This window comes from Juglans microcarpa x Juglans regia, chromosome 3S, assembly GCF_004785595.1.
Source record: "Juglans microcarpa x Juglans regia isolate MS1-56 chromosome 3S, Jm3101_v1.0, whole genome shotgun sequence".
Classification (NCBI taxonomy): Eukaryota; Viridiplantae; Streptophyta; class Magnoliopsida; order Fagales; family Juglandaceae; genus Juglans; species Juglans microcarpa x Juglans regia.
Window position 1 is genome coordinate 8,678,424 of NC_054599.1, and position 12,158 is coordinate 8,690,581.

General features: G+C 40.3%; 1 protein-coding gene across 2 annotated transcripts in view; it reads right to left on the reverse strand.

Annotated features, from left to right (window-relative positions):
* Positions 1-10,075, reverse strand: part of LOC121257195 (cleavage and polyadenylation specificity factor subunit 3-II) — a 34,453-nt gene extending 24,378 nt beyond the window's left edge. For both annotated transcript variants that reach the window (XM_041158132.1, XM_041158131.1), the window contains exons 1-5: positions 9,955-10,075; positions 9,680-9,857; positions 9,500-9,572; positions 9,146-9,263; positions 1,096-1,169 (exon numbers count right to left, since the gene is read on the reverse strand). In XM_041158132.1, coding sequence (XP_041014066.1) covers positions 1,096-1,169; positions 9,146-9,263; positions 9,500-9,572; positions 9,680-9,857; positions 9,955-10,027 — 516 coding nt within the window. In that variant the 5' untranslated portion in view covers positions 10,028-10,075. The remainder of the gene's footprint in view (positions 1-1,095; positions 1,170-9,145; positions 9,264-9,499; positions 9,573-9,679; positions 9,858-9,954) is intronic.
* Positions 10,076-12,158: the final 2,083 nt, after the last annotated feature.

Consider the following 12,158-nt stretch of genomic DNA (forward strand, 5'->3'; position numbering starts at 1 on the left):
TTTATGCACGGTTAACAATTTATGTAAGTTAAGTGCCTATTTTATACGTGATCGATCACGTGTCGGAAATATTGGATTTACGCTATGAGGTAAGTAGCATGATCATACCCTTACACAGTTGTACGGTAAATGACGTATTTTCTGAAAATAGTATGTATGTGCACCCTTTATTGGAAGCCCCTTTTTATATACCCAAGTCATGAAGGAAGTGATTTTTTACTACCATGATAAATTTATAAATGCCATGATTTCATGCATAAGTTCCTGTTAATTTACACATGCATCACGATATTTTATAAAAAGTCACGATTTTATGCGAGGACGCCGAGGAGTCATGCATCAAAATACTTATGAAAATTCATGATTATTTGTAAGGAATTATGCATCAAAATATTTTATGGAAAGTCATGATGAGGAACATGTATCACGACATTTATGAAAGCTTATGATTTCATTATGAATCCATTATACGACAAGATATGATATGGCAAGATATGACAAAAAAATGTGCATGTATGATTATGATGAGGTATGACAGTTAAGATACGTAATGGCCTATGCTACGACAGTGAAGACACCATGTGATTAAGGTGCATATTGCATTGCCAGGATGGACACACTGGTAGTGCACTCAGTGTTGTCATCCTTATATATGGGTTCCCAACCTATGACCACGGATGAAATCAGAATCTTCGAGATTTGCTAACCCTAACTCACGGGAGTCAACAATGGATACTAACCAATGAAGGAAAGTGAAAGACAAGTTAAGGCATTTCATGCACAGTTCAAGTCTATGCTCGTGTTATTTATGTATATAATTATGAGTATGCACACTTTTCAAAAAAAACCCATGTTTATATTATGTCTACTATATGATGTGTTGCTTCCTAAGTATTCAACCCATTTTTGTATGTTTTTATTTTTTAACCACCCTAGGTGAGGATCTTTATGAGAATAGAATTACAAGACAAGAATTGGCTCAAGTAGGCGAGGCAGAGGTCTAGACAGGTATGACCTGTCAATTGAGTCGGTAACCCACACAAGTATGCTTGCCAATTGAGAATGTAATTTATAGGTAAAGTTCAGAAGCCTTACATGTCCTGCATAGTAGGCACGAATCATAAGATCTTTATCAACCTGTACCGTCTGCTTTACATCCACTGCTATAACTGCAATGAGGAACCAAATCAAGAAAACAAAAGCAAAATCTATGTGGAAAGAAGTAGCAGATGTTGGATTTAGACTGTTGGGCAGCATAGATATGTCCAGAAAAGAAGAATCTTTGTTTACATATGTATCCATGTTAGCAAAAGTGCTTCATTCTCAGTATACTGCCTAGCATAAGATAAATGAGGGGGGAAAGACAGACATTATTTCAGAGACCAAGCAATTGTTTGTGTGTGTTTTTTTTTATCTTTTTTGTGAGTGGATGGATGGGTGGGCAGGCCCCCTTTTTCTGACAAGAAAAAAATTTATTGAAATAAGTAAATTGGCATAGCACAAGTACACAGGAAGTATACAAAATCAAAAACCTAATTACAAGTTAAGAACTCAAGAAAATAGTGAGCGCTAGTTCCATAGAATACAATAGCCAAAGCCCAAAGAAATAAGGTATGGAAAAAGAAACATCTAAGTTCATCCAATGAGTGTTCATGATCTTCAAAACTTTGGCCGTTCCTCTCAATTCCAATGCACCACATGAGACATAATGGGATCAAGTTCCATACAACAACGATTTGAGAGTTACCCCAAAAGCCTCTCCAACAAGTAAAAAGATCCACCACCCTCCTAGGTATCATCCACGCTATTCCAATCCTATTAAAGACCTCGTCCCATAAAACCCTTGCCACCTCACAGTGAAGTAATAAATGATACACCGATGCGCCACATTTTTTACGCATGAAATATCAATCCATAACAGTGAAGTAACAATTAGTTCACACTTCCTCAAGATATCCATGGTCAATATTTTCCCAAGAGATGCAGTCCAACCAAAGAAAGTGACCTTGGAAGGCATGTTGCTCTTCCATACGCACTTCCAAGGAAAAGAATGTGCAATGTTCAGACACGACAAAACCTTGTACATAATTGAACAATGAACTTCTTATTTCCAGAATGAATCCAAATCATCCTACCTATCTCAACCCTACCAACACTCGTGGCATACAACAAGCTAAACAAATTGGAAATTGCACCAGTTTCCCAATCTTGCTTAGCTCTAATAAAACACACATTCCACTGAAGGGAACCACTAGAGATGTCCAAAAGGTGGTCTACCATCGAAGCATCATGTATGAGCAATCCAAAAAAGAGAGGGAAATGGCCAAGGTCCAAGGGCACAAACAAATGAAAGTAACGCTTGAAAAAAAGGTAATGTATCGTTTGCAAACAGTAGAATAGAGACATTAACAAAACCATTGTTAGTAGACCCCACCAAAAATCCTACAAGGAAACCTCCTCCAGCTGCCGCCCCCAACATCCGACTAAGTGCATCCATAACTATAGCAAAGAGGAAAGGAGACAACAGGTCCTATTGTCTCAATCCATGGGTACTATTGAAGAAGCCAACTACAATGGCATTCACCACAACCGAGAATCGGGCCGTGGAAACACAATACCTGACCCAATTGCACCACCTCTCCCAAAAGCCACATCTCCCAAGTAAGTAAAATAGAAAGTCTAAATCAACATGATCATAAGCTTTCTCCATATCAAGCTTGCAGCAAATACCTAGCACTCTCGATTTAATTCTATTCTCCAAACAATCATTGGCAATTAACATTGATTTAGAATTTGTCTTCCTTTGACAAAAGCGTTCTAAGATTTCAAGATTATCATCTCCATAACCATAGTCATGGGGCAGGAAATAACTTTGGATATGATTTTATAAACCCCATTAACAAGACTAATGGGGCAAAAATCCATCACATCTGAGTCCCCACCCGCTTTGGGATAAGTGCTATGAAAGTCGCGTTAAGAATTTTTTCTACTTACCATAAGAATATAATTTGTGAAAAACCTTCATAATATCTCCCCGTACAATATAACAACAAACATGAAAAATGCAATGGTAAATCCATCCGGACCAAGAGCTTTATCTTTGGTCATCCCTCTTACTATTTATAGAACTTCATTCTCTTCTAATGGTCGTTCCAGCCAATTAGTACTCGAACATCAAGTTTAGGCCTTCAAGCAAACTGCTCCGTAAGAAGTCTCTCATAAAAGTGGCTTATGTGGTCCTCAATCTCATAAAGCTCCGAAAGGCGACACCATCAACCTCAATCATCTCGATAGCATTGTTCTCCCGATGAGAATTGGCCACCTAATGGAAAAACTATGCACACTTATCCCTTTCTTTCAGCCAAAGATCCCTCGATTTTTGCTTCCATGAAATCTCATTCATCAAGCTCACCCTCTCGAGTATAGGATCAATATTAACTTTCCTCAAAGTCTCCTCTTCCGAAAGAGCACTACCCTCCACCCTATTCTCCAAACCCTACAACTCCTCAATAAGAGACTTCTTCCGACAGTCATCATTCCCATAAACTTGCACATTCCATGTCTTCAAAGCCATTGATTTGCCTGCTAATATAAAACTCGGGATGTCCTGAAAGATGATCATCATTGTTTCAGCATGTCCACAAAACCATCAGCTTGAAGCCACATGTTTTCAAACTTGAAGTATACTTTTTTATTGGCACTAGGTGTCTAGTTTAAAGCCCTGATTAATCACAAGGGTGAATAGGCCATCGGCAAGGAGTTTCTCACAAGTGCACCTAGGGCAATTTAAGAGGAAACTCCCCTTGTCCGATGGCCCCAAGAAATTGTTTGCACCCAAGGATTCAAAGCATAAATGGAACATACCACCAAGACTAAAGCTCTTACCACTTTAGCTAACCCCTAGGTGTTAACTTGAAGTATCATTGACCCCCATGAATGTCTCCATAATCCAATAGAAAGGAAAAATGACCGAGCTGATCCGAGATAATCTCTTCTGATATGCCTCTGGGAAATGTGCATCCCAAGAAGAAGATACCAGCAATCTATCCAATCAAGACAAAATCCGATTATTGGACCACGTGAGCGCACCCCCTGGAAGAGGTAAATCCAGGAGGTCCATGTCAAATATAAACTTTGGGAATTTTTTTTTTTTTTATAAGTAAAAGTATTATATATATCAATAGAAATAACCAAGTACACTGGACGTATACAAAAAAACACCTAACTCATACTAGAGAGCTCTTAAAGACCCAAAAAGCCCGTGAAAAACTACCCAAAATACACCAAGCCCAAATTGGAATAAAAACACACCTCCCCAACCCTAACCCCAACCCCAACCCCTTGTTTCCTGTAAGACTAAGGCCTCGTTTGTTTTCAGGAAACTTCTCAACTCATCTCATTTTATCTCATCTAATCATTACAATTTTCTCAAGTCCTCATACAAAATAAAATAAACAATTTAACTTTTTCAAATCTCAAAACAAAAATAATATTAAAAAAATATATTCTAATAATATTTTATTTAACTTTCAACTTTTATCTCAACTCATCTCATCTGTAAAAACAAATGAGGCCTAATACTCCCTCCGAAACTCCCTCTACGAGAATGTCTTCATGATGCCTTCCCTCCTCGACTTGAGCTACCACCCTTAGCATCGTAGTTGATTGCCCAAGAAAGACGCTTTAACTCCCTGCTTTTCTTAAAACTTGATTTGGTTTTAAGCAAGTGGCTTGCCTCTATCGCAGTGAGTAGTGCTTTAAATTGATCTCACATCCTCCATGTGAGAGCCCCACGATATGTTGAATATCCTTGACCTTAGGCAGAACCCAATCCAATGGTGAACTCGCTATATTTTTTATAGGAGGGAGAGAAACCAGGGGGACAACATGATCCCCAGACACAATATCCAACTGCACTCCCAACCCTAAACATTCATCCTTACAAGGCACTAACGACAAAGCCATAATTTCCTCCCCACCATATCCTGCATTCAAAGCCCGAACCTCCTCAATAGCTAAATGGTTGCTATCCATTGTTGTTGTCACCATTAAGGGTTCCTCCCCTCCATTGACAAGGACAATGCTTGTATGTGCTCCACCCCCTGACGATCCTTTTTGTGCCACTTTGTCAGACCTTACTGCTCCCTCAGGAATAGAACAGGTAGGGGAAGCACTACCTTTTGTCACCCCATTTTCATCTTCCAAAGTACTCAAGACCAGAGGACCCCCCATCTTCAACTGAAAAAGAACCAACCTTATTAGCAACTGGTGACTAAGGGCAATCAGACGACAATCTACCGATATCCCAAGTGACACCGGTGAGAACAGTGATGCCGGCGTCCACCGACCCTATCTGTGACGGCATCAAAACGCCCTTTGCCGGTGCACTTGAGGACTTCAAACTCGTAGGATCTACCCCCCGCCCCCCCTTGTCCGTTTTCAACCCACCACCCAAACCCACGACTAGGTCCAGTCCCTTATCCACTTTAGTCATGAGATCACTCACATACTCCATAACTTTCGTTAATTGAGCTTTCACTGCCTCCTCCACTTCTCCCAATGTCACCTAACAGCTTTTGTCCCCTACAAGCGTCTTACCCTTTCCTTCTGCCACAAAGCTATTCTCGGCTGGACTACCAGCCAATGACCTCAAAACCGAAGCGTATGAGGTAGGGGTGCTACCCGCCCTCGCATGGGCAGGGTCTTTGTTTTGCTCCCCGCCCCTGCATGGGGCGGGGTCTTTGTTTTGCTCCCCGCCCCTGGCATGCAGGGGCGGGGTACCCCATCCCAGATAACAAGGCGCGAGGGGGGGGGGGGGAGGCAGGGGCGAGGTACCCCATCCCAGATAACGAGGTGCGAGTAGGGGTGTCAATCCCCCCTCCTGCGCCCTTACTGGCCCAGAAACAACTTCTATGCCATTTTAGGCACATAAAATTAAAAGTTAAAAAAAAAAAAGGTTAAAAAACCAAATTAAAAAAAAAAAGTTGCATGATTAAAAAAAATAATATATACATGATACAAATTTACTAATTTAGACTCTAATGAAATACTAGTACGGGCTACAAGTCTACTACCTAATAAATAATAATAATAATTAAACTATTACAAAAATAAAATTGAAAGTCTAAACAATTACAAACATAAAAGTGTCCAAAGACATTGTATCAACATTATAAATCAAATACATACAAATAATTCAAATTTCAATATTCTAAGAAATTAAGAATCTAAAGATAGAGGCATAGAGCTGTTTAAGTCTTTGACTGTGACATTTAGGGCGGCCCAGATGCGTAGTCTTTTGAGACTTGAGCACATATTCATATTGCAGTGGAGATAGACATCGTCTGAGTCGTCTCATGTATTGCTACAACAATGAATACTAAAATTAATACCGATGAAATCGAAATGAATATAAATAAATCAAAATAATAAAATAAAAACAACAATTACCAGATGGTCCAGATCCAGACTGATCACCACCCTCTTCGTCGGTCTTCGTAAAATCTAAAACATCCAAAACATAAATATCATTTCCCATCGTCCAACTCTATGTGCATATCAATGTCTCCACAGTTGTAGGAGACAATGAACTACAGAAAGGATCCAATATGCGCCCTCCGGTACTAAAGGCTGACTCCGAGGCAACGATGTTAATAAGGATGGCCAAAATACAACAGGACATCTCAGAAAAGATGAGATATTTCTTTGTTGTCACCTTCCACCATCCTAACATGTCGAAACCATCATCATCTTGAATAAGATCCCCTGATAAATAGTTGTCTAACTCCGAAACCACCCCCGTAGATTGATAGACTAGTGTGGGATTATGTGCGAGAGTCTTAGTCCACGTCAATCTACGCTTCTTTGTTGCCCCGGTGTCTAGAGGAAATGTTGAGGTAGAGGTAGGTGTAGGTGTAGGTGTAGGTGTAGGTGATGCAGTACCACCCTTAATTGCATTAAACTCATCATATAATTTAGCCAGGATATCTCAAGCCATCTCACTAATAAGATCATTCCATGCCTAATCGTGTGTAGGTCCCAAACCATATAACATGCCTGAGATTTTCAGACGGGGATCAAGAATAACAGTCACATAACAAAATATTTAGTCTACTCAAATCTCCCCGATACTTGTCATATTTTACCCTCATGGTCAATGCCATCCCCCTCATCCTTAGATTGGAACTCTTATACATGTCTAATTCTTTTTTCACCCTACATATTTGTTGACAAAATTCTTGGGATGTAGGGTACAAAAAACAAGATAACTTCAATGTGACATCATAAAAAAGCCCGAGAAAATCAACAGAAGTTGAAACTACCTCCCAATCATCACCATTAGGCTTTCCTAATCCCCCGTGCTCATCAAAGTATTTGACATATTGAATGTTTTCATCACCCAATAATTGAAAGGCTACCTTCCTCTTTGTTTGCATGCTTCAGAATAGCGGCTTTGGACCCAATAACGCTTTGAATGGACTGCAGAATTTCCCCTCGAATGCACTAAGGCACATCCCACCAACCATGCAAAACAACTATCTCTTCCCACAAAACTCTCCTACTACTATCCAAATTTGGTTTGTATATTCCTCCACAAGCCCACAAATTCATCTTCCACATTTTTAAAATGACAGCCACCGAATACTCCCCCATACACTCCTTCAAGTTCACCACTACCCTCTTATCACATATCACCAGGACACCACCTGAGGCCCATTTAGAGGCAAGAGAAGCCATCCCACATACAAACAACCCCACAAACTTCTAATGATACTTCTATCAACCCATCTCAATCTAGTTTCATGCAAGCATATAGTATCAGCCTTCTAAAGGCTAAGCAAATTCTTAATATGGAGGCACTTGTTAAGGTCATTTTGCCCCAAGCATTCCAAGATTGGATCTAGGGCCTCATAAAAGCAAATTTGTCGCCCTACCCTTGGTTCTTCCTTGGCTTGTACTTCCCTCCTTAGCATCATAATTTTTGTACATGCAAGTCTCTTTAACTCCCTATCTTGTTTTGAGGCTAACTTTGAAGATAGAGAATGTCCCAACTCAATAGGTATGAACAATGCCCAAAATTGTTCTACAAAGCCCTCACAAGAAATTCCCACAAAATCTTGAATCTCTCTCACTTTATGGAACACCCATTCAGAAAGTGAAACCGCCATGTTGAGATGCAAAGGCAAGGAACATAAAGGTATTGGATCAAAACCAAGCTCCTCCCTCCCTTGATGATCACAAGTTTCGGCACAATCCCCATTCCTAAGCACCATCTACATGCACATCTAGACTACCCCCAACCTCCTCTGTTCATCGTCATAAGGCAAGGTGAATGAAACAAGAACCCTACTCCAAGGCACCACCTTCCACGGGAGAAGGCGATTGCAACAAGGCATCCAACACCACCAGTGGTCTCACTCTCCAAAGCACCACCTTGTTTCGATACACCATACTAAGGTTGAGTCTACAACTTTTGGCTTCGCCTACACTAGAGAAGCTAGAATCACCATTGATGGCGGTACAAAGAGGTAAATCCCGAGAGATTTCAACACTTTTGTCCCTTGCTGGAGAAGACATTGGCGACAGAGCACTATTCGAAGGCACCAAGACTGCCAGAGACTTATTCTAGCACCCTATTTATCCATATCCTAAAAATATATAGTTGCTAAGAAACCTGGGCATTGCAGAAAACTCAAGTATCCTTGTAACCACGACAAAGCACAGCAAAGATCTTGAACTCTGTTTTCGCAAGGGTAGGATCAAGAATCATAGAATTGCATATAGTCCTATCTTTAGAAGCACTAGTCAAAATGGTAAAAAAATGTTATAGTAGCAATAAAGATTGAATAAGCTGGTATAACATCATCAATTGTGGGAAACTAATATCTAGAAAAGCACGTCAAGCCTTCAACAAAGATAATTGCGGCAACAGAAAGGACTCATGGTTTTCTGCCAAAAAAATATAGGAGTCAAGTTCCCATCAGCCATGTTGGTGATCCAGATAGATCATAGCCATCCAACTAGGCCAAGCCAATTTCAATGCAAGACTCTTCAACTGGCCTTGATCTAAACTATATAAAAATTAATAGCACACATATTATATCACACCAGCATAAGAAATACAAGAAAAAAAAAATCCTTGTACCTTTCTTCATGCATTCCACAATATGCTCTGAGGTAAATTGTTCTTCTTCCCCTCTTCGTTCAACCATCACTTTTCGGTAATCCTCCAACATTGAAGGAGCCAATGCCTTTGTTGGATACTTCAATGCAACAAATTTCAACATATATATCCAAGTCAAATTCCCGATCATGAATATGGATGTCCACATAATACGGGAGAAATCAGAGTCCATAGAATCTAAGCTTACATGTTTAGATTATTTTCAAAAGTATATGTTATGATCTTCATCCCATTCAAAGAAAAAGAAAAAAAAAAAAAAAAGAACCTCAGACAAGCCATGAGACAAACATTTCATCAAACATGTATCAGACTCACCGTCATGTATATGGGTCCACGGTATCCGCAGACTTCAGTGAAGTAAGGAAGAGCACCGATGTGGTCCAAATGGCTTAACCCATTGCACAATAAAGTAAACCAAGCCAATAACTTTAATTAAACAGAATAAACGAACAAATAAATGATAACTGGAGGAGGTGGTTTGAAAGCACCACATACAAGTGGGTGATGACGACGCAAGTGAGGGCTTTGTCGAAGTCGCCGGACTTGGAGATGCGGGAGAAATCAGGGTGGCGACGGTGGTCGTGATATGCCATGTCCATCCCGCAATCGAACATTATCCGCTTACCATTCATCGATACTACCACGCAGCTCTTCCCGACTTGTTGCCCAGCGCCTGAGCCGAAAACGAGAATTACAGGTAATGAATACTAACAGAGACCCGTCAGATCAATAACGTGGAGACAGTGATGGAAAGGAGGGACTGGGATTACCGAGGACGAGACACTCGATCGCCATGCTGGGGAATTTTCTTTCTTTCTGGGATCCTCTTTGGCGCGCTTTCATTCAAATTGATCCCTTTGCATTGCCGTGTTGGCTTTTTAAACATGTTTTTGAGCTACAACGGTCCAAAGACTCCAAACTATATCTTTTTTTTTTTAACAAGTATTAAATTATTTAATTGATAAAGAAAATAGGCATTGCGCAGGTATACTGGAAGTCTAGAAGTATACATATGAATACACCTATTTAAGAGCTAGAAACGGTTACAAGGAGATCATAGAAGCTGAGGCCATTCAAATCTAAAGCAATGGCCCACAAAAACAGTCTTTCAAAAAAAACTTCTAAACTCTTCCATGGAGCGCTCATAATCTTCAAAAAACCTCTCGTTTCTTTCACACCAAATACACCAAAAATACAAATGGGAGTCATCTTCCACACAACCTCGATCTGTGGTGTTCCAATGATCCCTCTCCAGCTTGCTAACAGTTCCACCACCCTACCCGGCATTATCCAAGCTATTCCCACTCTACTGAAGAAGTAACTCCAAATATCTCGAGTAAGATCACAATGTAAGAGTAGATGGTCTGTTGTTTCACCACTATTTCTACACAAACAGCATCAATCTGTGATTATAAGGCCATGTCGTCTAAGATTATCTATGGTCATAATCTTCCCTAGAGCTGTTGTCCAAACAAAGAATGCAGCCTTGGTTGGTGTTTTATTCCTCCATATGGTCTTCCATGGAAAATTATGCATTTGTTGCATAGTAATAGAGTCATAGAAGGAGCATACTAAGAACTTCCCTTTCTTAGAGGGTCTCCATTCCAGCGAATCTTCAATTGTGGCTGCAATAGGAGTGTTGTACAGCAAGTTCAGAAACTCCACCAAACTAGTCACTTCCCAATCATGCGCATCCCAAGTAAGGCTAATATTCCACTCTTGTGAACCTTAGTTAATTACCCGCAAATCAGCCACCATAACTTGATTCTCCCTTGCAATACTGAAAATCGTGGAATAAGCATCCTTCAAGGCCGCTTCCACTCACACATCCTTCCAAAAGCTAATCCTACTCCTATCCCCAAAACACAACCGAGTATTACTAGCAAAGGAGCACCAACCTTTCCATATATACTTCCATAACCCCACTCCATAAGACCCCCTACCTTCTTTAGAACACCAACCCCTCGTTTACAACCATACTTCATGTTAATCACCCATTTCCATAAGGCTCTCCTCTTATTGTTATAACGCCACAACCATTTACCTAACAAGGCCTTATTAAAATCCCTCACATTCCTAACCCCAAGCCACCATCCCTCAGAGGAGAACATACCTTGTCCCACCCCACCAAGTGGAATTTAAATTCATCTCCTATTCTACTCCATAAAAAGTCCTATTGAATTTTCTCCATTATAGTTGCAATGCTTGCAGGAAGAGGAAATAAAAATAAGTAGTATGTGGAAAGGTTGGATAAAGTACTTTTGATAAGAGTGATACGCCCTCCTTTAGATAAATACAATCTTTTCCACCCGGCCAGCCTCCGCTTAAATTTTTCCAGCACCACCTCCCAAATTGTCTTAGCTTTGAAGGAAGCCCCCAACAGAAGTCCAAGGTACTTCAATGGCAATAAAGAAACCACACAACCCAATATGTCAGCCAACCCTCTAATATTGTTTACATCACCAACCGCGACCATCTCCATCTTAGCAAGATTAATCTTCAACCTAGATACCATTTCGAAACAAAGTATAATGGCCTTCAAAGATTGAATATACCCTGCATTTGCCTCACAAAATAGCAAGGTGTTATCTGCAAACAAAATGTGATAAATAATGGTAGAGTCGTGGATATCTCCTACTGAGAAGCCAGAGAAAAAACCACCCCTACTACTGCCGACACCATTCTACTTAGCGCCTCCATAACTAGAACAAACAAGAGGGGTGACAATGGATCACCTTAACATAGTCCTCTCGAACTATTGAAGAACCCCACGGGGTCCCCATTTACCAAGACTGAGGAGCGAGCCGTTGACACACAATGCCTCATCCATTTCCTCCATTTTCCCCAAAACCATATCTCCCCAACATATAAATCAGGAAATCTCAATTAACATAATCATAGGCATTTTTCATATCTAATTTGCATATAATACATGGAACTCTCGACTTGATCTTGCTGTCCAAACATTCATTAG